The 26,492-nt window shown below is 38.7% G+C and overlaps 6 protein-coding genes across 16 annotated transcripts; 3 read left to right on the forward strand and 3 right to left on the reverse strand.

Moving 5' to 3' along the window:
* The first annotated feature begins 321 nt into the window (after positions 1-321).
* LOC104726473 (calmodulin-binding receptor-like cytoplasmic kinase 1) lies at positions 322-3,713 on the forward strand. 4 transcript variants are annotated; one of them, XM_087474183.1, is made up of 8 exons: positions 322-595; positions 1,015-1,062; positions 1,729-1,887; positions 2,090-2,379; positions 2,484-2,652; positions 2,739-2,828; positions 2,923-3,221; positions 3,304-3,713. In XM_087474183.1, the coding sequence occupies exons 5-8, from the start codon at positions 2,553-2,555 to the stop codon at positions 3,631-3,633; spliced, it is 819 nt and encodes a 272-aa protein (XP_087330309.1). In that variant the 5' UTR covers positions 322-595; positions 1,015-1,062; positions 1,729-1,887; positions 2,090-2,379; positions 2,484-2,552; the 3' UTR covers positions 3,634-3,713. The 4 variants fall into 4 exon arrangements, with proteins under 4 accessions (XP_087330309.1, XP_087330308.1, XP_087330310.1 ...); XM_087474182.1 differs by having other exon boundaries at positions 322-422; XM_087474184.1 differs by having other exon boundaries at positions 594-670.
* Positions 3,714-3,940: 227 nt separating this feature from the next.
* On the reverse strand, positions 3,941-6,943 carry LOC109124866 (serine/threonine/tyrosine-protein kinase HT1). Its single transcript, XM_087474181.1, has 4 exons — positions 6,516-6,943; positions 5,244-6,415; positions 4,668-5,123; positions 3,941-4,453 (listed from the first exon to the last, which is right to left on the reverse strand). The coding sequence occupies exons 2-4, from the start codon at positions 6,069-6,071 to the stop codon at positions 4,148-4,150; spliced, it is 1,590 nt and encodes a 529-aa protein (XP_087330307.1). The 5' UTR covers positions 6,072-6,415; positions 6,516-6,943; the 3' UTR covers positions 3,941-4,147.
* Positions 6,944-8,546: 1,603 nt separating this feature from the next.
* On the forward strand, positions 8,547-11,424 carry LOC104726477 (protein GRAVITROPIC IN THE LIGHT 1). 2 transcript variants are annotated; one of them, XM_010445345.3, is made up of 3 exons: positions 8,547-8,766; positions 9,682-9,816; positions 9,907-11,424. In XM_010445345.3, exons 1-3 carry the CDS (start codon positions 8,720-8,722, stop codon positions 11,402-11,404), a joined length of 1,680 nt encoding a protein of 559 aa, XP_010443647.1. In that variant the 5' UTR covers positions 8,547-8,719; the 3' UTR covers positions 11,405-11,424. The 2 variants fall into 2 exon arrangements, with proteins under 2 accessions (XP_010443647.1, XP_010443646.1); XM_010445344.3 differs by having other exon boundaries at positions 8,627-8,766; positions 9,904-11,424.
* Positions 11,425-11,539: 115 nt separating this feature from the next.
* LOC104726476 (mitochondrial uncoupling protein 2) lies at positions 11,540-14,557 on the reverse strand. Its single transcript, XM_010445343.3, has 9 exons — positions 14,068-14,557; positions 13,448-13,666; positions 13,252-13,330; positions 13,016-13,149; positions 12,828-12,926; positions 12,616-12,720; positions 12,009-12,083; positions 11,820-11,906; positions 11,540-11,714 (listed from the first exon to the last, which is right to left on the reverse strand). Exons 1-9 carry the CDS (start codon positions 14,146-14,148, stop codon positions 11,676-11,678), a joined length of 918 nt encoding a protein of 305 aa, XP_010443645.1. The 5' UTR covers positions 14,149-14,557; the 3' UTR covers positions 11,540-11,675.
* A 1,555-nt stretch (positions 14,558-16,112) lies between these two features.
* Positions 16,113-22,882, reverse strand: LOC104726479 (neutral ceramidase 3). Of its 7 annotated transcripts, XM_087474365.1 has the most exons (12): positions 22,606-22,882; positions 22,331-22,522; positions 21,928-21,993; positions 18,959-19,324; positions 18,667-18,875; positions 18,252-18,575; positions 17,906-18,170; positions 17,494-17,764; positions 17,294-17,419; positions 17,129-17,192; positions 16,878-17,038; positions 16,113-16,795 (listed from the first exon to the last, which is right to left on the reverse strand). In XM_087474365.1, exons 4-12 carry the CDS (start codon positions 19,270-19,272, stop codon positions 16,241-16,243), a joined length of 2,289 nt encoding a protein of 762 aa, XP_087330491.1. In that variant the 5' UTR covers positions 19,273-19,324; positions 21,928-21,993; positions 22,331-22,522; positions 22,606-22,882; the 3' UTR covers positions 16,113-16,240. The 7 variants fall into 7 exon arrangements, with proteins under 7 accessions (XP_087330491.1, XP_087330492.1, XP_087330493.1 ...); XM_087474366.1 differs by lacking the exons at positions 21,928-21,993; positions 22,331-22,522; positions 22,606-22,882 and adding exons at positions 19,529-19,586; positions 19,699-19,905; XM_087474367.1 differs by lacking the exons at positions 21,928-21,993; positions 22,331-22,522; positions 22,606-22,882 and adding exons at positions 19,529-19,586; positions 19,699-19,787 and having other exon boundaries at positions 18,959-19,320.
* LOC104726481 (uncharacterized) lies at positions 19,658-21,073 on the forward strand. Its single transcript, XM_010445348.3, has 3 exons — positions 19,658-20,267; positions 20,404-20,446; positions 20,644-21,073. The coding sequence occupies exons 1-3, from the start codon at positions 19,989-19,991 to the stop codon at positions 20,775-20,777; spliced, it is 456 nt and encodes a 151-aa protein (XP_010443650.1). The 5' UTR covers positions 19,658-19,988; the 3' UTR covers positions 20,778-21,073.
* Positions 22,883-26,492: the final 3,610 nt, after the last annotated feature.

The following is a 26,492-nucleotide window of genomic DNA, read 5'->3' on the forward strand; positions in this document are numbered from 1 at the left end:
AGGTGACGAGTGCCATTGAGATTCGGAGTTCTCAAAGGGTGTGTTGTGTTCCCAACCAAAGCAGGTCCCAAACAAAAAAAAATACATAGTTATTGTTTTTTTTCTTTTGTCTCAATGTGTCATTGTACTGATTTTGTTTTCTTTCTGGTAAAAAGATTGGAATTTTCCGACGACTTTGGTCTTTGTCCACCAAAAGACTTGAACGTCAATTTCTCAAATACTTTTAAGCCCGATGAATTCAATTATTATGTTTGGGCTTACAAATCGTAAACTGGGCTCAAAAGGAAACAAATATGCCCATTACGTTTCGTCGTCTCCTTCGTTCTACCAGAGTAAGGTTCTACTTCTACTGAATGTTGTACGAAATTTCATCACTGTGACCAAATTTTAGTGAACACCATTGTTTTTTGTTCGTCTTAAAGGTAATTGCTTTTTTTTTTTGCAGTTCTATTTTTATGTGAGATTTGATAAGTACATCAAATCATCACTCTCAGTTTAAGAAATTTTGAAGTAGATTACATAAAAAACACAAAACTTTCACCCTATATTACTCTCTCTATCCAAGATGCTGACTTGGTCTGTGATACTTGCAAAGGTAATCTCTTTTCAATTGGATCTTGTTTTATTGTGGGGATAGAGTTGGAGCTGGATTCTCTGTAGGTCACAGCAGGTCGTTTTTTTTGTTTTTTTTTTTTTTTTTTTTTTTTTTTTTTTTTTTGTCATCGTTTAAGATGATTTGTGTCTAAAGGATTTTGTCCAAAAAGACTCATCTTTTCATCTTAGCAATATGCTTATTATATGGACCTTCTTGCCAACTCAACGGACCACCACCTTCTACTTGGTAGTGGATCATGTACACAACTTGCATCTTTAAATACAACCATCATTGTTATTGAGTTAATAAATATCACAAACACTATATATCCGCCTTGTCAAGAGAACATCTTGGGTTTGTCCCCTCTTTTGTTTCTCTAGTCTACTGGATCTTCATTAATAAAACTTTTGTTTTTTCAGGTGCTACCTCTTCAAGGCTTCTTCTACATTGTTACCTCTAGCACAGAGGTATGGATTCTTCTGCTTGTATTATTTCTTCATTTATATACTTATATAAGTGCTTTCTTGATGAGTATAGGATTTGCATATCGTTTGATTAAGAGCAATGGTTCTAGGTTTGAATTACTTTTGACACTGTTACTTAGACAAGAGAGACATTTAAAAGACATGTGATTAGAATTATTCTCTTATCTTCCCTCATCCTTAGACTATTAAGGTTAACAAATATCAATGAGTCGTTTTTTAGTGTCGAGTCTTCTTGTGTGGAAAAGTCAAAACTATTCTAAAAACTCAGCATAAGATCATTGCTCATTATCATTGACTATGACAATAGAATAACAGCAAAACTTGCAAGACCAATCAAGCTCTTTGAATCGGTCTACAACACATTAAAGAACAAAGATATATATTCAATTATACAGATCAATGATGGGTCGTTATGCTTATATTATTATATGCACATACATATCTGGCGTTTAACAACAAGAAAAAGAAACTTACATGACTGCAACATACTTTCTTTCTTGGAATTTGGGCATTAGAAATAATATTCACTTCCTTCCTATAACCATGTCTATAGACATATGCCAATGAGGAGAAAAACTCCTACGCCTCTCCGCTTCTCAAATGAAAAGCATCAAAAAGCTGATTCTGTGTATTCTTGGAGTGATGTAGGTACTGGCGGGAAAGTGAGGAATGTCTCTGTCCTCGGTACGATCAGAAGGGCAGCCAAGAAAGTATTTGCTATTATTTTCTTAGGAAAACGAAAATTAAAGCCAGCAGAATGTAGATCTGATGCTGGAGAGAGCAGCACGCTTGAAAGAGAATCTACTTGTAAGCATATTGCTGTTTTATTGAATCTTTCCTAAAACATCCTTTCTTTAAATAGGAGCATGCTTTGAATCTTATAGGCACTGGTGATGTATGCATACCATTAAGATAAACAAACTTTGTTTCAAGTTCAAACCTGGGAGTCTTTGATGGATGAGATATATTTCTGTGACAACCTTCTTCCTTTTTTCTTGCATATGTGCAGTATCAGGCTGGACTGGTTATTCATCACCAAGCTCTTTTGGAAGGTCAACAACAGAAAGAAAGGTTTCAGGTCAATATCGTTTTTCTGGTTCAAGATTTCTAAGTCCTGGGAAAGATTCATCTTCTAGCAAAAGTTGGCACCTTGGACCCGTAATTTTTTCTTTTGGGGAGCTTCAAAGGGCAACTGCAAATTTTGCATCGGTTCACCAAATTGGAGAAGGCGGTTTTGGAGTTGTTTTTAAGGGAAAGCTTGATGATGGAACTATTGTTGCTATCAAGCGTGCAAGAAAGGTAGTATTTGAATCCGTTTCTTGGAAAATATGTGGATAAGAGATTGAAGTTTCTTAAGAATATTTCGGAGTAAAAATAGTCACTAACTCAAGATTCTGTGGCAGAACAACTATAGCAAAAGCTGGTTGCGAGAATTCAAGAATGAAATATACACATTGTCAAAGATCGAACATATGAATTTGGTAAAGCTGTATGGATTTCTTGAACATGGAGAAGAAAGGGTCATTGTTGTTGAATATGTTGGCAATGGAAACCTACGAGAGCATCTAGATGGTAAGTTGCAAGAGATACTTCCTTCTTTTTCTATGTCTTTCTGAATACAGAATTCTCAACTTTTGTTCTTCTTCAACAAACTCAAGGTTTACGGGGTAACCGTCTAGAAATGGCAGAACGTCTTGAGATTGCGATTGATGTGGCTCATGCATTGACTTATCTGCACACATATACTGGTTCTCTTGTCATTTCCTCTTCTTTGTTGTTTATCGGTGCTTCAGGATAGCTTAGTGTGCCAAGATTTAATGCATTAGGGATTTTATAATGCAGATACTCCAATAATACACAGAGACATTAAAGCATCAAATATTCTCATCACGGATAAGCTTAGAGCCAAAGTAGCAGACTTTGGCTTTGCTCGTTTAGTTACTGAAGATCCTGGGGCTACTCATATATCAACTCAAGTCAAAGGATCTGCAGGCTATGTGGATCCAGACTACCTCAGGACGTTTCAACTAACTGATAAGAGCGACGTTTACTCTTTTGGTGTTTTGCTCATAGAGCTTCTCACCGGAAGACGTCCCATTGAGTTAAAAAGACCACGACATGACCGACTCACGGTTAAATGGGTAAGTCACTTTCTAGTTTCCCTTTCACACTATAAGCTCGAGATGATCTTAACCAAGGAGAAACTCGTATCATCTTGTGCAGGCTTTGAGGAGACTCAAAGAAGATGAAGCTGTTCTCATAATGGACCCATTTCTTAAGAGAAACAGAGCCGCTATTGAAGTGGCTGAGAAGATGCTGAGACTGGCGAGCGAATGTCTTGCCCCAACGAGAGCTACACGCCCGGCTATGAAATGCATTGCAGAAAAGCTATGGGATATAAGGAGAGAGATGAAGGAGACGGTGCTTTCTTCCTCCGCCTCTAATTCTTCGTGTTCATCAGCAACGCATAGCTTCATTGGTCGTGATTCAGACAGATATGTATTGCCGAGGATCGAAGACAACGAGAATAGCATTGAGTTACTCTCACCTTGATGATATCAATTTGTAAAACATGTTACTGCTTCTCTCCTTCGAACTTAGATGAATGCAAATACACACTACACTTAATTGTCTTTTGTTGTCAATACAAGACAAGAGTGCTCTGAAGAAGTCAAAAATATTTACACTATTGCGAAATGGTTCGACTTGCGAACGAAGGGAGAATTAACACCACTGATAAACGAATGAGATAGGTTTGATCTAATCATCAATAATGAGAAAAGACGTATAGCATTCTCAACTTTGTGGGAATACTCTCTGATTAAGCCACTAAGTTCCACAAAAGAAATAGAAAGGCCAAAGTAGAAGCGAGATTGAATTCCATAAACATCAAATCACAACCATTCCCCAGTTGGCAAGTCATTACACAACAAATCCAGAGAAGATGACATTGACGATGAAACATCACTAACAACAACAACAACCCACAAAAAAGGATACAACAAAAACACAGAAACCCTTCTTTTTGTATTATATATAAATTTACAAAAGAGACTCTTCACGTCTCTCAAGCGAATTTAGGCTTAGGCAAGGCTGAGCCACCAAGGCCGCTGCTGCTGCTGCCACCGCCTCCTCCTCCGTGGACTGGTCCAAGCTTCTGGATCCAATGTTTCAGACCTTTCCTTGGGTCCTTACAGATCTTGTTCGAAGATAGATTCAAGTTCCCTTCACGTTCCAGTGAAATCGCAAACTGTTCCAGCACTTTCACTATCTGCCAGAACTCTGGTCTCTTATCCGGTGCAACTGACCAACACTGCTCTATCAGAGCTTTCATGGCTGCTGGACAATCTGCCGGGATAGTTGGCCTAATGTTCTGAACCAAAGATCAACAATTTTTCACATCTCAAATGGTTGAACCAACTGAACAAAAAAGGAACTAACGCATACTTGTGCTGTAAGCCTTTTTTTATGTTAAACTTTAAGCTTTAACCGTAACCATTAGACGTGCTGAAAGATGGCATAAAATTCCACGGAAGACTACAATCATGAAATATGTCAGGACTCAGGAGACGCACAGAATAATTTACCTTGTGTACGACTGCGAAAGCAGCTTGAATAGGATTCATGTCCTCATACGGGATTGCTCCAGCTACCATTTCCCATAAAACGAGTCCAAAACTGTAAACATCAGCCTTACGTCCGTGTGGTTTCCGTTTTATCATTTCAGGTGCCATCCACCTATATGTTCCAGGGTCATCAGCCAACATGTCGCAGTACTCTTCCTCGCAGGCTATGCCAAAGTCAGCGATCTTCAACTGGAAGTCTTCGTCGATCAATACATTTTCTGGCTTAAGATCCCGATGAATAACATGTCGTGAGTGAATATATTCCATTCCTTTTGCAATATCTAGAGCAAATTCTATCAGCCGTTTCAAAGGAAGAGACCTATTCTCAGGCTTGTGCAGAAAAGATCTTAAGGATCCTTCAGGTAAATACTGTGTGAGGACACAATATACAGGCGGATCTTTATATGCCCCCACAAACTGTTTTAGCACACAAATAACAGAAGAGATAGTTAAAAAAAATCGTAGTCATTCCATTTAGACTGACGTAACAATTAACCAAGAGAATATAAACGAGAGAGGAGACAAAAAAAAAATCACCTTTATGACATTTGGATGGGACAATCGCGACAAAAGGGTGACTTCTTTGGTAAACTGTTTCTCTAAACGAGCTCCCAAGCATCCATTATCGTCATCATCAGGGACAGTGATAAGCTTCACAGCAACAGCTTTATCTTCATACTTACCATGGTATAGCCGGCTATATAACCCGTGAGCAAACTTAAGCCCAAAGAAGAGCTTTGACATATCAACGCGGAACTCTTCAGAAGCTTCCACAGCACTGACTCTACGGCCAGTATTATCAAAAAGCTTAGACCACCCAGTGTCCTTCTTGCTCTTCACCCTCTCTTGAATTCTCAGAGTGCCTAGATCTCTGATAGGACCAGAAGGAGACCGCAAGTTGAAAGATCTCTTGTCAAAGGAGTTCTTATGAGAAAGCTTAGGCTTCATCCCCTTCTCCGATTCAATCCTTCTTGGATGAGGAGTAGAAAACCTCTTACGCTCAGACCTAGCTTCCTTAAACACATCAGGAAGAGCCATCTGAGGCGAGGGAGAGACAGATCTCTGCTTGTTAGTCACAGGGTTTGTCTGTATTTCCGAATCAACAACAACATATACATCAGACTCCACCAAACTGGTGGTATCATCTTCAGTAGCAGCCTGTGAAACCAACTTCGGATCCAATGAAGATGACGAGGATGAAGAAGATGATCTAAGAGGTGGCTTTGCTTTCAGTGCACCAGAAGAAGTCTTGTCTTGGTTGTTAACCATAAAAGGGAGAGAAGCTCGCCTTTGGGAATTCAGACGGTAAGAAACAGTTTGAGAAAACTTAGTCCTCCTGATCCAAGAACTAGCCTCTTCATCCATCTCACTCACTTATTGACGGCTGGAAATGCTAAATAGCCTAAAACTTTTTTGTACCAAAGAAGGCTAAAGAACCAAAAAAGAGTTTCTCTCCAAAAGTCGTCGCTAAAGAATTAATCAAGCAAACCCGTGAATACGACGAATGAGATGACTTGCTCCTGCAATCTCCAACAATCTCATTCATGCCCCATTTCTCACCTTCAACCATTAAAATCTACAAAAATCTCTAACACGAAAAAAAAAAAAAAAAGTAGTTTTGCTAAGAATACTCTATTAAAACTCTCCAAAACGCCCCCACCAAATCGCCGAAAAATCCTGAATTTTTTTTTTACATGCCTCTCCTCTTCCTATATAAACAAAATCCATATGATAAACATAGAACATAAGATGGATCTAATTAACAAAATAATAAAGAAACTAATAATGTTTATTTCGATTTTAGCTAACCTGAAGCGTCGTGTAATGGTTTAAAAGGGAAGAAGGAAGTAGAAATCGGGAAAACGAAGAAGATCCGGCGACTTGTAGCTCGCCGGAGGAGGGAGGGAGGAAGAAAAAGGTGGTGGTGGTGGTGGTGGTGGGGGAATCGAAGGAGAGAAATCGAGAGCTAAACCATAAAGACGTATTTGGGATTCTCCAAAAGACCTTTTTGACGAATCCAGACCTCTTACTCCCCTTTTTTTAGATTGATTTTTCTCTTCTTTTTTTTTTTTTTTTTTTTTTTTAATTCACAGATAAAATGTGGAAAAATAAAAATTAAATTCTTTGGAATATTATTATTTAAGGGAAAATACGTTAAAAACGACAGCGTATTAGTCTGTCTGTCAGCATCTCTGATATGCTCTAAATTATTCTTGTCTGATTGAGATATTTAGTTTAATTTTTTTCATTTTTATCAGAAATATTTTCTGTATATGCAATAAGGCTTGCTTACGACTTCGGCCCATCAATATAAAACTATCATAGGCCCAAATTTGAACAAAGAAAAACAGAGGGTTTTTGACTTTTGAGGTCAAGAAGTAGAGCACAGGATTTTGAGATTGTTGTTGTTCTTGTGTGTTGGGTCATAATTGCACTCATCCCTAATCATGCGACGAAACTGAACCAAAATTGCAGACGTATTGGGTGATCTTGTCAGTAGTCGAACGACTTGGCTTTGCTCACTTGATACGACGGTGTGTGACTATGCGGCTGTGACCTAATAATAATTCAATTTTGTCCTCGACGTTTGAGCTTGTCTAGATTAAGATCAACGCACGCTGCTGCCCCTACAGTCACCTGATTCACAAAGTCCCTCCCAGATGAGAACAAACGGGGGGAAAAAAAAACAAGGTTTACTTAATAAGTCATGTCTTGCACAGCAGTGATATTAAAACGTATAGGACAAAAAAGTATGAACGTAACTAGTTCATGATCATGATACATATATTATACTACATATATTTATATGTGTGTGTGTGTGTGTGTGTGTGGACGAAGAAAACAAAATGGCCAAATTCAATGAGAGTAGAAGAATAAAAGAGAAAGAAAGATGTAATTAAAGGTGAGTCCAAAAGATTGGTAAAACACAAATGCTTACCAACAGATTCATTTTTTAGAGACACCACACATTTTGTCTCCGGACCTATTTCATGCATGTCCTACGCCTTTGGACGCACCCTTTCCTCTTATATCCTATTATTATCGTATATATCCTACACATAATATTTTATGATTACACATCATATACATTGGTGATTTCTATATAGCCATGGCTTGTACTATACTGAAAATTTGACAACATGTTAAAAGATAGTTTACAACAAGTACCAACCAAACTATGCCACTATGTTCATCACTGTTTCTCCTAAAACGTAATTAAAATGTTAGCACAACAGAATCCATAAAAGAACAGAGAGTACTGGGTTTGCCAACAATGTCGGTTGGATTAGAATAAGTTATACTCTCTCCATGGCTTCCACTTTTGTTTTTAAGTGTATGTATTGGCCGGTGTATATATAACGTACCAAGTACTGATGCTACGTTACTTAACATTGATACCAAAAAATGAAAAAGATTGAGGATACGTTGACGTACACCTAGTTTCACGGGAAACTAGGGTGCTAGTGAATCTCATCCTACAAACACAAGAGAGACACATAGAAACCGACTTCAGTAATTAAGCTAATGTATCTTTCTCGCAAACTTATAATAATGTTATCTTTTGGAAGAAGATATATATATTTATAAGAAGGCACGCATCTCTTATTTATATTTTGTGACAATTTCAACTGAAATCGTATTGACGTGTTGTTGAATCGTATTTATAAATTTGTGAACGTTTCTGATTGTAAATCCAATTTTGATTCTGGATATATTTTCTCAGTGAAGTTTATAAGATTTGTGAGAACAAACTAGACAACAAATGGCTAGATGTTGAAACATAAAACAAGGAACAATCCCACCCCCTCAATTATAATCTCATAATTTTTTAATAATACAGTGTTTGATACTTGTCACATCCAAAACCTATTTGTTTCCTCATTGGCCTATTTTTCTCTCAAATCTTCGATTGAGAATATGCGCTAGCTATATATATACACATATGGGTAAACTATGAACCTTAATATAATAAGAGTTCATCTCTTTGTCTCTAAAAGAGAGAAGGAGAGAAGATGTTGCCAGGGATACTTTTATGCTCACTTAATCCCAGGAATCACAGGTGAGTTATTCATTTCAGTTTTTTATTTACGTTGGAATTTAACTTTTGATTAATATACTTTGTTGTTTTAATTAAGTACGATGTGATTAAAGTGTTTTCTTAACATGTGTTTAATGATAAAACTTGGATTTATCGATATAATTGATATATCATATCATTAGTATATGAAATAAAGAGACAATAATTTGTACATGATTTTGGACTAAGGCAAGATCCATGTCGTAACTTTATCTGATCATCACTTTCTTGTCCAATCAAAAGAGAGATTAACAAAAAAAAAAAAAAGTCTGAGATAATCGCCACTTACTTCACTTTTGTCTTTTAGGAGAGAAACTAGTATTTTTTTTTTTTTTTTTTAATTTTAATTTAGCCAAAGAAAAACTTTCATAAAAAAGTTAAGTCATCAAAGGATAGAAAGCTATACTGTAATTACCAATTTTTGAAAAGGGGAAAAAAGGAAAAGATGTGATAAACAAATTGTTTTTATAATTCCAACTTAAATATTGTTTTTATTGGCATATATTGTATTTTTTTTGGAATATTGGCAAATAAATAAATAAAAAGAAAAAGGAAAGAGGAGAGCATGTGCATGGGTAAAAGATAAAAAAATTGTCGAAAGACCCAAAACTTTCCCCTAGGACCCAAATCGAGGCAAAGCTTTTACGAGGCACATCATTTACAATTAAAAATAGTCAAGGGGTCAAAACTCAAAAACATAAAAAAGATAAGGGGTAATTCCGTAATCTTCTATCAGTTCTTTAGTGGTCTTCTCTTCCCCTGTTCTCCACACTAACTCTCTGACACTGACTCTTGAGAAATTTGGATAAAATTCATAAAATTTCATTCGACGGCCGGAGAATTTATTATTCCGGTGGTATAAACTGACGAAGTTGGTTTGCTCTCTCACTGTTGCAGCAAAAAGAAGAAGAATGATCGAGAGAGCTTAGATACTGAGCCTAAGGACATTGAGTACTGGTACTCAGTTCAGTTCAATCGAGATCCTCCTAGATTTGCTCTCAAATCGGATAACAACACTCACCATTCCCGCAGGTTTAGCTTCCCGTCGGTAAAAAAGTCCCCGTTGATTTCACAATTTCTGGTAATCTCAAACCTTTTTTGTGTGTTTTTGGTTGCAAGTAGGAACGCCGGCGAATTAAGCAAGGCGAAGAAGCGAGGAGAGATGGCGAACAAGGTTTCTAACTTCTCGGATCTGATTCAACGAGTGACTGCTTCTTGTTTGTTGCATCCACTCTCCGCCGGCAGGCAAGATCTAGCTGGTAACCGCCGGGAAGAGTACGATTCCGAAGAAGAGGAGAATGAGGAAGGTGAGATTCAGTACGAGGACGCTTTGGAGGAGGAGGATGTGAAAGATGAGACTATTAGGGTTATTAAGAGCAAGACCGGAGTGAGCTTGGAGACGGTTCAGGAGATGGACATGGTGATGGAGGAAGTATTCACCGCGGCGGCTGCTTTGAAGAGAGCTTACGTGGCGCTTCAGGAAGCTCATTCGCCGTGGGATCCGGAGAAGATGCACGATGCTGACATGGCGATGGTGGCTGAGCTGAGAAGGATTGGTTTGTTGAGGGAAAGATTCAGGAGGATGAGAGGTACCGGAAGTGGTGGTGGTGGTGGCCGGAGGAAAAACGACTCCGGTAGAGGATTGCTGAGAGACGCGGTGGCGCCGTATGAAGCCGTCGTGAAGGAGCTGAAGAAAGAAGTGAAGGTGAAAGACACTGAGATTGAGAATCTCAAGGAGAAAGTCAAAGCGGCTACTTCCATGGCCAATGGTAACGGAGGAGGCAAGAAACACCGATTGCTTTCTAGCCGGAAAGTGAACTGCTCCACACAAATTGCTGTATCTCCGGTACCGGAGTTATTTGAGATGACAATGATTCAGGTGAAAGAGGCATCAAAGTCTTTTACAGGGATTTTACTGTCTCTAATGCGAGCTGCACACTGGGACATTGCAGCGGCTGTTCGATCCATTGAAGCTGCATCAGATGGAGTGTCAGCTTCTTCGTTTGCATCCTCTGTTCAGTCCTCTGTCCCGAACCAACACGCGAAATTTGCTCTCGAGTCTTACATCTGTAGGAAAATCTTCCAAGGATTCGATCACGAAACGTTTTACATGGACGGAAGCCTCTCTTCTCTTATCAACCCGGATCAGTACCGTCGTGACTGCTTTGCTCAGTTCAAAGACATGAAAGCAATGGATCCTATGGAGTTGCTAGGGATCTTACCAACTTGCCATTTTGGTAAGTTCTGTTCAAAGAAGTACCTTTCGATCATTCACCACAAAATGGAAGAGTCGTTGTTTGGGGACTCGGAACAGCGGGAGTTGGTTTTAGCTGGTAATCACCCAAGAAGTCAGTTCTATGGAGAGTTCTTGGGGTTAGCCAAAGCCGTCTGGCTGCTTCATCTCCTGGCCTTTTCGCTTGACCCATCCCCGAGTCACTTTGAAGCAAACCGAGGAGCCGAGTTTCACTCTCAGTACATGGAGAGCGTTGTGAGGTTCTCGGATGGCCGTGTTCCTGCGGGTCAAGTTGTTGGGTTTCCTGTTTGTCCAGGATTCAAGCTTAGCCATCAAGGGAAAGGATCAATCATCAAATCCAGAGTTTACTTGGTTCCAAGGGCTTAAACTGGTTTCATTGAGTTCCACTGTGTGTTAGTAATGTTATGTCGAGTTATCAACTTGGTTTTGGAAAAATGTTGAAATAAGGAGTCCGTTCATTATAAAGAGTTCTTGCAAAACAATTGAAAAAAAAATTCAAAATTGGATAAATGTTTCTATATTAATCTAAATGACAAAGCTCACACATAACATATATATGTTTTAATTCTAACAATTCGAGGGTTTTTAGAAGGGATTATGTAATAAGGTATGTTTTTTTCGACTAGGGATCTCAGTATCAATCGTACAAGACTTCTCTTAGAAACACTTTTTTCACCTGTCACAAAGTAAAGGTGAAACAGAGAGAACAAGATTAAATAAAAGAGTAAAAACCCCAAATTCATCAAAAGTAAAATGAGAATAGGAGAAGGATTAAGTTTACTTGTTCTAGTGTGAGGAACATAATGACGTTCCAGGTTCCTAGCCGTGTAAAATTCGGGAGAAATCCTTTGTAGAATGCCATGATCCCCTGTAAATATACCAAAAAACAAAACATTCCATCATGATTGTATCTAAAGAGAGAGAGAGAGAGAGAGAGATTGGTAAATGTGAACCAGAAATAGATACCAACCTCTGTCTTCATGGTTTTGATGAAGCAATCAATTGTGTTTCGGTAAGTAGAGTCACCCATCATTCTAGATTTTACCTGGAACAACATATAAAGAAATATAACATGGCCGTTCCAAGGGCATATACCACAAACCATCAATTATTTTGCTTCTTTTAGTAACAAGTTGATATTTTTATTAGTTTCTCTACAATCTAATATCTCCTTCAGTAGAGCATTACTATCTAATAATGCTGCTTTTACCAAAGTCAAATCACCATGTAAGAGATAAGAAACATAAACTGTGGAAGACACAAACATGTGAAACGCTCATTGTCACTTCAAGGTGGTGCTCTGTCCATTCAATATCATTATCCTTCTAAGAGATATTCTGTGATACGAACTCAATCCTTGCCACAAATCTATAATAGAACTCAAATCAGTACTAGTCTCTTTTGTTTTGTTCCCCAGAATATCATTAATTTAGGCATTTAGCACTTTCATTTCAGATCTGTCACTCTTTTTAAAAGTTATATTACATATACCACTACCAAAAAAGATGAGGCAGAGCCATATTGATCTTGTAATTTTGTTGTTGGTTTTATGTAAATAAAAGAAACTGGATGCTTACCACATCAATCGGAGAACCAATACAGACAGCGAAGAAGCCTGCAGCTAAACCAGCTAGTAGATGAGTTAGAACACTGTCTCTGAAGAATGGAATTTTCATAATTGTCTGCATATGTATGGAAGTATTAGAACAAACAAAGACTAAACAAACACCATTAGAAGCCAAAAATTCTACTCAACAAGAAAAACGATTCTTGAGAAAGAAATATTCACCTCCTTTATTTGATCATAACTAGCTAGCTCTGCAGCATTTACAATAGCATTCCGAGCAATATTAGGACCAAGTCCGGTCCATAGCGCACTAACTCCTTCCTGTTTTATACATCAAAAGTGAAAAGACTATAAATCTCTCTGCTAACCAAGTATTTTTGACATTGTTATTTGCAGGTTAATTTACTAACCAGCTTCACTATGGTGAAATAAGCATCTACAGCTCCTGCATAACGCCTAGGAACCCCAGCCGGTAGCTTTCCTTCTGATTGAAGCCGAACTTTAACAAGATCAGTTGGATTAGCTACTATAATAGCTATAGCTCCTGTTGTCACACACACACACACACACCAAAAGAAAAAAAATTCCCTTTATTATGTCTTTCCTTCACTAGAGTTAGAGGGTCAAATTCAAGAACTGAGCTCACCAGTTAACAAAGCTGCAAGAATCTTTTGATATAATGGAATATCACCAATAAAGTCACTTCCAACCAAAAAAGTCTTGACCTGGCCAGATATAGCAAAGTAACCAACTCATCAGATATAAGAAGAGAGAATCCCAAATATATATATATATATTAAAGAAAAAAAAACCCAGAGAAGGAAAGTAATGTGAGAACTCACAGGCTCATATAACCCAATCCTTAAGCCACCATAGATGCATTGACGATGAAGTCCTGCAATGACACCTTTCCAAAGCCCAGAAATACCTTCTTCTCTTGCTATGGTAGTTAGTGTACCAATTGAGCCTCTGTACTTGGGTAAATTATCACCATCTCCAGTAGGGATCTTTCTTTGAAGCTGAAGCCTTACTTTGGCTGTGTCTAACGGTACTGTACATAACTGCAACATTGTTCATAAACATCAAGAGATTTGACTAAAAGCTACCAAACAGACTTAAAAGGAGTAAAAAAGCAAACACATAACACATAAAAAAAAAAAAGTCAAATTTTTCCAAAACATCAAACCTAGTAGAGCCTATGTAGCTCATTTCGATAAGAGTATCATCTCCTAATATAAGACTTTAAAGAGTCCGTAGACTAGACCATTATATAATCTACAGCTCAATTTCAAAGAGTCAACAGAAGAAGAACAAATCTGAAACAAAACAAAAAAATGATCTGGCTTGTTCAACCAGTGACAGTGATTGAATCGAATTAATTCCAAGATAATTCACCGACGCAAAATGACAAAAAAAAAACCCCAAAAAAAGGAGGAGGAATCATCTCATCTCAATCTCGCACCTCTGCAAAACAAGCAGCGAAAGCGCTGCAAATGAAGGTTTCAAGGAACGAAATCTCGATCCTTGGTTTGAAATCCGCCATTGTTAATTGCTAATACAAAAGATGGGGAACAAGATAAGCGAAATCTGGGGATGCACCGATTGATGGCAAACACAAAAAAAAAAAATTTAAGAACTTGCACTTTTCTTCTCTCTGACAACAACGACGATCAGGATGATTGATTTGATAAAAAAAAGTAGTATTTATCTTTAAAAATGGGTTTTCTCAAATGATTTGGTTTTTATTTAGAGTAGTAATGAAGAAAAGTGAGTGAGCGAGATCGAGATTTTTAAAAAAGCAATCTAATGGCGTAAACGAATTCAGAAATAGTACAGAGAGTCTCTCTCAATCCCAATCTTTTGGTGTTACTATTTTCGCTATTATAGTTTCCTTTCTTTTCCTTTTGTAACTAAACAGAGTGATTAGAGAACAGAGACCCTCTTCCTCTACTGGAAGGTTTACGTGCATAACTGTCTTATGTTTTAGTTGGAGACCCTCTTCCTCAGGTGGAAGGTTAGGTATGATGAAACTGCCTTTATGTTTAAGGTGGTTTAATTAGCAGAACAAAAGTGAGTGATTCTATATTCCAATAGGTCTCTGTTTGCTCGATCCACACCACTCAACAAATGCCTCTATATTCCCATCCACGGGAGTTATAGTAAGCTCATGTAGTTTTTTAATAATTTGATTTAGGCATAACTTATGCAACAAAATAGCAAGAATTACGCAATACAAGTTTTCTTTTAGAAGGTAAATTAAACGACCAAAATATTTAGCAGTGTCTTTTCTTGGCTTCAGCTTTTTTTTGGTCAAGCTCAGCAATCATACTGTCGAACATAGCTGTCCTGTTATATAAAAATAGCAAAAGAAAACAACAAATTTAATTAATGACAAGTTACGTTCTTAACTAACTAGCTAGGATTCAATACTAATCATCAAGAATTAAATTTATGTACCTGGGCTGTATACGACCACCCCTAGTTTCAGTGAAGCGGTGGTACATACGCTTTCTTCGAACGAGAACACAGCGTTCTACTTCCAATTATACGACTAGCCCTTCCAACCTCAAGCTTCAGACTTCCCAAGTAACTTCCATCTAGTGCTAATGCCTTCTTTTCGTCCGCCAGCATATTTATGAAAGCAAATCTGAAGAGAAAAAAACAAAAAGTAAATATTTTCGTTTGCATTTAAACTTAAAAGAAGTAAAAAAAAAAATACGAGCAAGAAGTCACAAACCCCAAAAGAGAACCGGTTTTACACTCTGTGGGAACAAAAATCCGAGAGATCTGTCCACATGAACTGAAGTGATTTCTCAATGCCGTCCTGATATCAGCCATAGGTAGGGAACAATCGAAACCCTTAAACGAAAATGGTTCCTGGATTGTTTCCATATGCATCTTCATTTTCGAAAAGGCAACGATATTTTTCCACCTTTGTATTTCATTTAAGAGGTTTGTGAAACTGATTTAGCTATCTATTTTTCAAGACTAACAAAATATGTTGCTTAATTATACCTTTTCTTTTATCTTCATCCTTTTCCTGCACACAAAATAGACATAGTTCACGTCAATGAATGAAACATCCGTTAAAGTATTCATAAAGAGAAAAGTAGAGTCAATGAGGGAAACTTGTGTTCGGCATGGATGGTTAACGTTGCTCACCATTTTCAGGGCAGTCTTTTCATCTTCATCACTTTCCTGCCAATAAAAAAAAAACAGAGACAACAAAGTTGATCTCAATGAATGAAGAAGATGCATAAACACAAAAGTAAAGTCAATGTTTAAAGAGGGAGATGACTACTTAATTTTAAAAAGTATAGATTAAGTTAAAGCTGCCTAGACCTGATGAACTCATAAATATACAGAAGCTTTACTAGTTGCTGCAAGTACAGTAGGTCAAGGATTTTTAGGAGGATGGATTGTAGAATATTACAGTCTTTTACTATCTCCGTATTTATCACCTTTTTATTTTTTTTTTATCTTGGTTTAACCTTTTTTTGGGTCTAATTTTTGTCCCCGGTCTGTATTCTTCTTTCTATACAAGATAAAAAAAAATTCAACTGGTTTAGGGTTTTTCTACATTTTTCTATGGAAGTTGCTAGGGATATGTGTAAAGACTATTCGTGTTGTTCATCTCAATATACAACAAAGGCACTTGATGAACCAGAGAAATGGTGAATGGAACTCAAAGGTGTTTTAGCTGAACCAAAGTGAGTGATTCTATAAACGCCAGGTGTTGCTGTTTCAGGGATTCTCCATTCGATACTCGCTGTGCTCTGCGTGCTTAGTTTGAACGGTCTTGCCCACTTAAACCGGAGGCAAAAGTCGTCGTCATCATAAACAGGTATCCATGTCTTTCTTCCTTCTAGCCACCTCTCAACAAGCGCGAAAGTCCCTTCCGTCATCAGGTCGTTTCTCGGGTTTGCTGACCGGAATTGAACCGTCACTACGTCAGTTCCCTTCCTGAATTTGGCAGAGCGAGGAACATCTGATATAACATCTCCAAATGCAGTTCCAATTGGTGTCATATCCGCAACCACGGGTGTTAGTAAGCTTATTTGCTTGTGAAGTAGGTCAGGTGGCTGAGGACCAGGATCAGTGGTTTGACCAGATAGAAGATCATTTGCTAGTTTCTTGAATTCTTGAATGTATCCGCTTAGCGTGTGAGGTCCATACAAAGTTGATGCACCCTGACAAAAAAATAGAGTTGGTTTAAGAGCATGAAATCAAAAGAGATCCAACCTCTTCCTTCTTATCTCATCAGCCTCTCACCTCATATCTCTGCACTTGGTATTCCTCAAATGTGGCGATATACTGCGAGTATGAATTGGTTAACCCAGCTATGACTATGCTGAATTCTCCTCCGTTGCTGCCTTCCTTAAGCACTGTTTTCACGGCATCACGTAGTCGCCTCCCTGCCATTGTTGTGAATTCTTGCAAGCAGAACCAAAACAGAAAGGATATTACTAATGTTTTACATCAGCCCTCAAAATGATTTTTTTTCTGAGGGGAGTCTGGAATACCACCGGGGACGCAGAGAATCACTAGCTGGCCAATGCGGAGGATCTGAACTGGTAATATCGACGGCTGAAAAATGGATAAAGAACCAGACAAAGAGTTAAGTGGGAATCAATTATAATTCATTGCAGTAAAAGCATTAGGATGATTGATAAACAGATTATGCTCACCGCCCAGTTGTATGGTTGTTTCATTTCACCGGTATCAAGTAATATGGGTTTAGGTCGCTGGCACCGGACCTGTTCCTCAGTTGGATTTTTGAGAAGGTTCCTTACAAGCCTCCAGAAAGGATTTCCCTGACACAAAGTAACAACATCATGTATAGTACTAACCATCTTATTAGTAAGTTAGAAGGGAATTTGGGGTTTACCTGATCATCTCCTTGTTTAAAGTCAAATGCTCCAGGTCCATCAGTTGTTCCTGCAGCAAAACCAAAACCCATTGCAGCTGGACATGTTTTCACCACTTCGGAACCTCCATTTTGTCCATCAATCGTCACTTCAAGCTGAGAGAAATCAACAAAAGCATGACGGTAGTCAACTTTTCCTTGTATCTCCTCAGAGGCTTTAGTGAAAAGATCCGCAGCCTTCTTGAACTGCCTCTCTCCAATAAGGCGCGTACTCTCAAACTCATCAGGGTAACTGAAACATTTAGTCTTGCCAAGTCATACATCTAATAAGCTTGGCTCTAAATACCATACTGAACTGAGAGAGAAAAGAATTTTCTGTGATTGGTTTTCGCATTACTGAAAGGAAAAGTGTGCATTTAGGAATAAGATGTACCCTGGTCCACGGCCGTAGCACTGTTCGTTCTTTCCACCACAAGTACTGTGGTTGAAGTCACAAGGCAGGCCTGTGTCTATACAGAAGGCTCCCAACACGTTCGGACTAACATCACCACAGTTAGTTTGACAGAAGGCAGAGACAAAGCTAGGTTTGTCAGCGTGTCTGAATCCACTTCTGACCCGTCTAGCAACGCTTGACATCCTTGTAACGGTTTTACCGCCTGTAGACGGTAATGAGGACGCCATTTCCATTACATCTTGATCTGCAATGAACGCAACAAAAGGTTAGTTTTATCATAGCACGCTATTACTAAAGTATAGAAGCTATGGTCACTTACGCTTACCATGGGGATCTGTGAGTATGCGTGAGACTCTTCTATGAGATTCAACATCATATGACACGCGACCTTCTTTCTGTCCAAACCAGTCTTCCATGAGACGTGCTGCAGTGCCTTTGTTGTCCCCGCTGATCAAGGAATTTGTGCGGCTCATCGAAGTGCCATGAGTTGCAAACCAATTGAAACTACCCACAGGACCCCACTGATCATCAACGAACTTGACAAGTGTCATCTCTTTATCGACATTATATTCATATTTACTACGCTCATGTGCCGGATTGTTAAGGTATGCACTGGGACTACGATTCACACCAGCATCCAAGAGCTCCCCTGAAATTTTCAGCTCCAAAAGAAATGTCTTTAGAGAAAGCAACATGTAAATGAATGATAGTAAAAGTTTGCCACAAGCTGAATCGCTCACCTTTATTGATTAACATGGACCCGGGACGAAGATTTTCATGAGCTTCTATGATACTTTGCTCTATACCATCCACAAGAGCATTAAACGATTGATGAACAAACCCGAGAGATGTAACTAAGTACAGAATGTATTGGAGATAACCCCCTGGACCAGCATGAGTATGAGTTCCACTAATTGCAACATTTTCCTCCGTATAAAGCTCACCGTACCTCCAAGGAAGTTAAAATAGAACTTTTGAATTTGAGTTTAATCTGCTTAGCATGTAACAAACTTACAAGATAGACATACCTACCTCTGTTTTAATCTTTCAATCACTTTGATAGTCACAAGCTGTGAGGCCATACCAGCATCAAGATTAACAAAAACAATTCTTTTCTTGAAAGGCTCAGCCACGATGAAAGCGCGAGCTCTGAGCCTGAAGTGAACACCGGATGTTACTTGTTCCATGTTAGCATATCCCATCATGTTGACATCAGCTGCAGGTCCCGTGATGTCATAGCTTCCAAGTCCGATCAAATAATCGGAATCAGTGAATACACATTTGATCTTCAGCAGAAACAGCAAGAACAATGTGCACTTTATAATAGACACAGACCGCCTCGTCATCTTCACACTCGATGTGGAGGAACAATCACTTCTTTCCCCTTTTTGATCCTTCCTAGAGAAAGCATATGCCAACGTAAGCAACACAAACAAACACACACACACACATCTTTCATGAATCTTAATTATTAAACCCAAGAGATTATCCAACCTGAAGAAGGATAAGAGGTAACGCAAGCCTTAGATGAACAAACACATCATTATGAACTAATTCAGAAACAAACAAGTGTATACTTTTTAAGTTGATGAACACACTAACCGCAGTTATAGAGAGCGACCCATTTGCAGGGAATGATAGAAACCAATCGGTGTGAATGCTATGAAGCAAAACAAAGGTGGCAGGATTTGAAAACTCAATAAAGTTTTCGTTTTTTTTTTCTGGAACAACGATCAGAGTCTGGAAGTAAGAGTAAAGTTTGAGGAAAGTACTAGTTTTTAAGGTTGCGGAGAAGGAAAGCTTCCCAATTTCAGCTGTTCTGACTTCTGAGTCGTTCTCAATTCGGTTTTGACTTCTCATTCCACTACTAATTTTGTAAAGTTCGGATTTTTAGGAAAAGTTTGTCAAAATACAGAAGTAATGGGGTCAAATTATAATTTATTAAATATTATTGGGTTTGTTTGTGAATAAACCAAAACTTGTGGGTTGTTCTCTCCTTCTCTTCAACCTCCTCAGTCGCCGATCTTCAACAGTGGGGGTGAAACAACAATAAAGCGATACAATGGCGATGAGCCTGATGAACAGAGCAATCTCAAGAACCGAAACCGTCGGTGCTTTCAGACTCTCGCTTAATCTCTTTAGGAATTTCTCTGCGGCGCCGGCGGCATCTCCTCCGTCGAGTGAAAACCCTAGCTCCGATGCGAATAAACCTAAAAGAAGAAAGAAGAAGAACTTAATCGAAGTCGCTCAGTTCTTACCTAATTGGGGAATCGGGTACCATATGGCTAAAGCTCACTGGAACGGAATCTCTTATGAAATCACTAAGATCAATCTCTACAAGGTCCCTTCTTCTTCTTCTTCTGCACTTTCACTTACTGTTTTGTGTTCTCTTTCTTGTTTGATTGTAAAGTTTACATTTTTTTCGTATGCTGAGAAAATGCATTTGGGGTTTTGTTTGATTTTGGATTCAAATGCAGGATGGTAGACATGGAAAAGCTTGGGGGATTGTTCACAAAGATGGTGAGTTCTTTTTGTTCCTCACTTGTTTAGTAATGTTAAGTTACTAGCTTTTCGTTATATGTATGGAGTGTAGGGTGGAATTGTTAGAACTAGCCATACTTGAAACTGTGATAGTCATAATTTGCTTTCATTGATGTTGAGATTTTGATTTCTCAGTTGCAATTTAGTTGACTTACTTTACTATTCTCAAAATGCAGGATTGAGAGCTGCGGAAGCTCCAAAGAAGATAAGTGGAGTTCACAAACGCTGTTGGAAGTATATTCCAAATCTGACAAAGGCTGCTCCTGCAACAAACTCTGCAACCGTTGCTGCTGATGTCCAAGCTGCCTGATATGTTTACTACTTCCATTGTTGTGGGTACTTCTCGATATATCTGTTTGCGGTTTCTTTTATTTATTATAAGATACAGTTGTTGTTTATTTGAATTCGTCGATAGCTTTGTAGGAAATGATCCATAGTCTACGGATGATGATCGGTTTTTTTTTGTTCCATCTTGGTTTTGATTTTGATGTGCCTGCATTGGAGAATCACTGGGGATAGGGTTTTACTACTATTAAGTATGGATTCGTTTTGTAGGAGACCTTCTGGTTTTAAACATCTAATAAAAGGACCCAATTACCAGTGGCAGATTTGGTATTTTTTTTGGTTTGTCACATGAGAATTTAGAACCAGGCTTAGTGAAGTTCAAAGCAATCTCAAATTTCCAATGTCTGAGAACCTCCATGTCGCTTGAACATGTGGGAAAGTATTTGATTTGTAGTCTCCTCTTCAACAAACAACATCTTTTGGGATTTTTGGAGTTTCTAGATATTCCACTTAAGCACGGGATTCTAATTTGGTAATTCTCCTGATCTTGCATCACAGACTTTACCACCCTCGTTTTGTTATTCGCCTTAATGGAAACAATTTTTGGGTTGAACGTGTAATATTCTGGAAGAGTGATCTCCATTTGGTGTGATACATGCAGAAGTATGAAGATATGATAAATACAGTGTGTAAAGCTGGTCGCATAAAACATGGTCAGCCTTAAGGCAACCTCAATGGGGATTATATTTTTGGGCTCTTATAATTTTGAATTAATATAAAATGTACTTTTAGTTGATTAAGAACTTTGGGAAATATAATTACAATTTTTCCCTCCGGTTTTCTTAATTTGATTTTTTTTTTGAAATTAAAGAAATTAAAGTAGAATATGAAATTTTTGCATATTAAAATATATGTTTATAAAATTATTGCATTTTATAAAATTTTAAACATTAAAAACATGAAAACATAATAAAATAAAAGTACAATTCATGAAAAAGGAAAATGATTAATTTTATTCCAACAAAGAGAAAAGATATATATTTATAAAATTATTGCATTTCATAAAGTTTGAACTCAGTAGACCATCAATTGTAAACAGAACGAAAACAAAAATCAAGATTTTAAGTAAGTTAGACCAATCCAAGAAGCAAAAAGGAAGATATAAAAAAACAAACCTCTTGTTTTAGAGTTATATGACTCTCAATCAACATCACAACTCCAAAATCAGTCTTCGGTTTAACCTACAATGACCAAAATAACAAGTGTAAAGAAAACTTCAAGTGTAAATAATGAGTGTTGATGAGACACGAACGTGAGAAAAAAACATGACGTGGCCAAGACTTAAGCATCATCCATTGTAGAATCATCGAACATGAAGAAAAATATTGTTAAGAAACTTGTGTTCTTTTGTTGTTCTTATAAACAATTCTCTTTGGCTTTGAAGAGTTGACTGAAATTAGCTTTTATAGCTAACAAGTGTACAACTCGCCCTGTTATAGTTCATACGGGCCATATCACAAAAACAGAAAGATCCTACACCTGAGATTACTTAAAGAGAAAGAGAGTGGAGCTACCTACCTTGTGAGACAGACAGTTTTCAAGCACGGCAGTGGTGAACTCTGTTTTGTCCTTAATTAAAGCGGTGGAATGTAATGCCAATGTAACGAATGTATCAGCCGCGGCCTGACGTGTTAACCAACATGTACTTGCAAGACAATCATGGATGCTTCCTAGCAATGAATCCAAGCTCTGAGGCTCAATGGCTCCCACCTGAACAAGATCGTTTGCTCTTTACTTGTATATTTCAAAGAATATAGTTTAACCATTGAAACTAAAAGCAAGGAAGTAAGTACAAAAACTAATTAGTTAAACTGCCCCAGCTAACACATCTTAATTAGTTAAAGTTGTCCAAAAGAGGTCCTCTCAGGTCTCTTCCATCTCCTCCTATAATGTAAACCTGAATGATGAAAAAGACTACATGAACAACGAGTTTTATATACTTTGAAAAAGAGACACTTTAAGTATATGCAAGACATTGCAATCACAAAGAGAGAGAGACAGAGAGGAAAAGAAACAAAAAAACTCGATCGTCCATCAAATTTTTTTTTTCTTCTTCTAATCTGACTGCCCAACAGATAATTGGCATGTAGGACGCTCTTATTTCAAATTCGAGTCTACTAAATAAGAGGTTCTCTTATATTTTTTTTCTTTTATCTGAATTATTTTTTTTTTTTTACTGTGTTAAAATCTCTCTTAAAACCCCCGCTGGGGATGACCTTACATCCTACTTCTATCACTGTCCCTTGGCACAAATCTGTATGGTTTAAAGGCAACATTCCCAAGCATGCCTAGCGGCTTGGAATAGGCTCCATACAAGGGTCAGACTAAGAAGTTGGGGATTGGTTATGAGAGAATATGGCTAGTTTTAAAGGCGTGTCAAGCAAGTTTAAGGACTCTCTTTTGATGATACTTTTGATACGTTTGAGTTTAAGAAAATTTAATTACTTTACACAATTAAGTAACTTTCAGTTAACTGGAACCCTCTAACCGTCTCAGAGTTTTCATGCTGACTCCTCAGTCAACGAAAACTAAACAGATGGACATTTCCTTTTCTTTTTTTTTTTTACATCAAAATCACACTCTATTTCCAATTGGTTTATACAGTTGAGGTCAGTTTCCATGGAAATGTTTTACTAGAAAACTAAGAGATTACAGGAACAAAATCAGATGTGTACATACAATATTTTACTGAAAACAGTTATCTTTGTAAGGAATGTCTTGAGTATTATTGATAGTAAGGATTACAATATATATACAGCATACACACAAGGGTTTTGTACACTACTAATTACACTTATATCCTTCCCTTACATATCTTCTCTTTATACGCCCCCTCAAGATGGAGGCAATTTCTTGACACCAATCTTGGAACTTAGCTCTAGGAATCGTGGTGGTGGCAGCGGTTTTGTTAGAGCATCAGCAAGCTGATCATCACCTGAAATATGTGAGACCCGAAGTGTACCGGACTGAATGTTCTCACGCACAAAGTGATAATCTATGGCCACATGTTTCATCTTTGTATGGAAAACCGGATTTGCACAAAGGTACGTTGCTCCCATGTTGTCACAGTAAATCACCGGAGCCGTTGGTAGTGCAATCCCCAATTCAGTTAAGAGTGTACAGATCCACTTGAGTTCAGAGGCTGTGTTTGCAACTGCTCTATATTCAGCCTCGGTAGATGATCTAGAAACACTACGCTGCTTCTTGGAGGACCAGGAAACCAGACTTCCACCGAAATAGACGATGTACGCACTAGTGGACACATATGTTGCCTTATCCCGACCCTAGTCTGCATCCGAGAAGGCATGGACCGTGAGAGGTGCATCACGACGGAGGAAGATACCAAGAGATCGTGTTCCCGCAAGGTATCGCAACACCCGTTTGGCGGCTTGCCAATGTGCATTGGTGGGTTTATGCATAAATTGCGAGAGTCGGTTAACAGAGAAAGCAATGTCCGGTCTCGTGAATGCAAGATATTGTAGACTCCCCACAACCATTCGATATTGCTTAGGATCTTCAAGAGGTGTGCCAGAGACAATCGTAAGTTGCGAGGAAGACGACATAGGCGTTGGAACTGGTTTAGCATCAAGCATTTTTGTTTTGGCGAGGAGATGAGTGATGTATTTGCGCTGCATCAAGTGTAAACCAATGGATGACCTCGTAGCCTCTATCCCCAAGAAGTAGCTAATTGGACCAAGGTCCTTAAGAGCAAAGCGACGAGCGAGAGAGAGATGAAAAGCACGCACCAAAGCATCAGGTCCTGCGATGAGAATATCATCAACATAAACCAGTACATAGACATAGGACCGATCATGTTTATAAATAAACAGTGAGGTATCCCCAAGCGATGTTTTGTAGCCAGAATCAAGAAGGAATTGTCGTAGTTCCTGGTACCAAGCCCTGGGAGCCTGTTTCAACCCATACAAAGCTTTCCTCAAGCGACAAACATGGCGTGGTCTATCACGGTCAACAAAACCTGGAGGCTGGGAGACATAAACTTCATCTTGTAAGGTGCCTTGGAGAAAGGCATTATTGATATCAACCTGATGAATCGCCCAATTTCGTTTCACTGCAATTTCTAAGACAAGTCGAATGGTGGTGGATTTGATAACAGGACTGAATGTCTCTGAATAATCAACCCCGTATTGTTGATTAAAACCTCGGGCAACCAACCGTGCCTTATAACGAGCGATAGAACCATCTGGATTATATTTGAGAGTGAAGATCCACTTACAAGTGATGACATTTTGATGTGGTTCTGGAGGTGTGAGATCCCAAGAAGGTTCGCGTAATTGAGAATTGATCTCCTCCACCATAGCATTCCGCCAATTTGGATCACGAAGAGCCTCGGCCACCGTCATGGGTATACGCGGTGTTGTTGATGCCGTGAGACCATATTTTGTGTTCGGCTTCGTGATATTATTTTTAGACCGTGTCCTTATAGAATGTTGGTTTTGTTGTGGAAGTAACGGCGGAGCTGGGGCAAGAGGCAGTGGAGCCGGTGATGTAGGTACCGACGGGATTGTCGAGCCTGTTGACGAGGAAGACGATCTATCAGGTTGTGGACTTGAATTGTTTGATGGGCTTGGTGACACAGGATTCCTTGATGGGCTTGAGGAATTAGAGTCATGAACTGGGCCTGGTAAGGCCTCATTGTCTAATAAATCTTGAGCCCGTTTTGTCCTGTTTTCGTGTGCAACATCAGAGGAGACGGAAGACGACGATCGGGTTTGTGACGACGAAGACACATACGGAGATGTCGCAGAAACCGACGGTGTTGATGTTGACGGGTGAGGATCTGAACGCGGGGGTGAGACGGAAGGAGCTGAGAGTGTGGGAGCGATTGGTACCGATGGCACATAAATCACGGTTGACTCCGGAGAAGAGACCACCGGAACCTGTGGTGTCGTGGTGGGAGACGTCAAAACTTTGGCAAACGGGAAACTGGTCTCCACGAATTTAACATGTCGAGATGTATACATTCGACCAGTTGTAGCATCCAAACACAAATAGGCACTTTGTGTAAGTGAGTATCCAAAGAACACACACGGTGTAGAGCGTGTTTCCAGCTTGTGTTTATGATAAGGACGTAGCCAGGGGTAGCATACACAGCCAAAAACACGCAGCTTGTGATAATTAGGATCCGTTTGGAACAGTTTGTGGTAAGACGAGTCTCCACCAAGGACGTCGGTGGGCATACGGTTGATAAGATACACCGCAGCCACAAACGCATAAGGCCAGAAGCCAAGAGGAACCGAAGCATGTCCAAGCATAGCAAGAGCAGTCTCGACGATGTGCCTATGCTTCCTCTCGGAAATACCATTATGCTCTGGCGTATGTGGCGGCGTCGTGAGATGTGTGATGCCATGAGTCACCAAAAACGAGCGGAGAGCAATGAACTCACCACCATTATCTGAGTACAATGTTCGAATTTTCGTTTGAAAACGGTTCTCCACAAGAGCCTTGAAGGCTATAAAGACATCTTTGACTTGAGACTTAAGTTTTAAAGGGTAAAGCCATGTATAACGAGTAAAATGATCTACCAACACAAGATAGTATTTGAAATTTTCGGATGAAGTGATGGGAGATGTCCACACATCGGTATATATGTATTCAAGAGGTTGAGAAGATGTGATTGTGTTGGAAGCAAAAGGTAGTTTGTGACTTTTATTGATGAAAC

Source organism: Camelina sativa, chromosome 11, assembly GCF_030686135.1.
Source record: "Camelina sativa cultivar CO46 ecotype springtype chromosome 11, ASM3068613v1".
In the NCBI taxonomy this organism is placed as follows: Eukaryota; Viridiplantae; Streptophyta; class Magnoliopsida; order Brassicales; family Brassicaceae; genus Camelina; species Camelina sativa.

Coding starts and splice junctions, on each gene's coding strand:
- LOC104726477 (XM_010445344.3), top strand. CDS start 8,720: ATGTTGCCAGGGATACTTTTATGCTCACTTAATCCCAGGAATCACAG. Junction 8,767..9,681: donor CTTAATCCCAGGAATCACAG/GTGAGTTATTCA, acceptor TCACTGTTGCAG/CAAAAAGAAGAAGAATGATC. Junction 9,817..9,903: donor AACACTCACCATTCCCGCAG/GTTTAGCTTCCC, acceptor TTTGGTTGCAAG/TAGGAACGCCGGCGAATTAA.
- LOC104726479 (XM_087474363.1), bottom strand. CDS start 19,272: ATGACGAGGCGGTCTGTGTCTATTATAAAGTGCACATTGTTCTTGCTG. Junction 17,193..17,293: donor AACAACCATACAACTGGGCG/GTGAGCATAATC, acceptor TCCATTTTTCAG/CCGTCGATATTACCAGTTCA. Junction 16,796..16,877: donor ACCAAGTGCAGAGATATGAG/GTGAGAGGCTGA, acceptor TTTTTTTGTCAG/GGTGCATCAACTTTGTATGG.
- LOC104726481 (XM_010445348.3), top strand. CDS start 19,989: ATGGCGATGAGCCTGATGAACAGAGCAATCTCAAGAACCGAAACCGTC. Junction 20,268..20,403: donor CTAAGATCAATCTCTACAAG/GTCCCTTCTTCT, acceptor ATTCAAATGCAG/GATGGTAGACATGGAAAAGC. Junction 20,447..20,643: donor GGGGATTGTTCACAAAGATG/GTGAGTTCTTTT, acceptor CTCAAAATGCAG/GATTGAGAGCTGCGGAAGCT.
- LOC109124866 (XM_087474181.1), bottom strand. CDS start 6,071: ATGGATGAAGAGGCTAGTTCTTGGATCAGGAGGACTAAGTTTTCTCAA. Junction 5,124..5,243: donor CCCATCCAAATGTCATAAAG/GTGATTTTTTTT, acceptor GTGCTAAAACAG/TTTGTGGGGGCATATAAAGA. Junction 4,454..4,667: donor CTTTCGCAGTCGTACACAAG/GTAAATTATTCT, acceptor TCTTTGGTTCAG/AACATTAGGCCAACTATCCC.
- LOC104726476 (XM_010445343.3), bottom strand. CDS start 14,148: ATGGCGGATTTCAAACCAAGGATCGAGATTTCGTTCCTTGAAACCTTC. Junction 12,721..12,827: donor GTTATGATCAAATAAAGGAG/GTGAATATTTCT, acceptor ATACATATGCAG/ACAATTATGAAAATTCCATT. Junction 12,084..12,615: donor TTGGTTCTCCGATTGATGTG/GTAAGCATCCAG, acceptor ATGTTGTTCCAG/GTAAAATCTAGAATGATGGG.
- LOC104726473 (XM_010445341.3), top strand. CDS start 1,638: ATGCCAATGAGGAGAAAAACTCCTACGCCTCTCCGCTTCTCAAATGAA. Junction 2,380..2,483: donor CTATCAAGCGTGCAAGAAAG/GTAGTATTTGAA, acceptor ATTCTGTGGCAG/AACAACTATAGCAAAAGCTG. Junction 2,653..2,738: donor CCTACGAGAGCATCTAGATG/GTAAGTTGCAAG, acceptor AACAAACTCAAG/GTTTACGGGGTAACCGTCTA.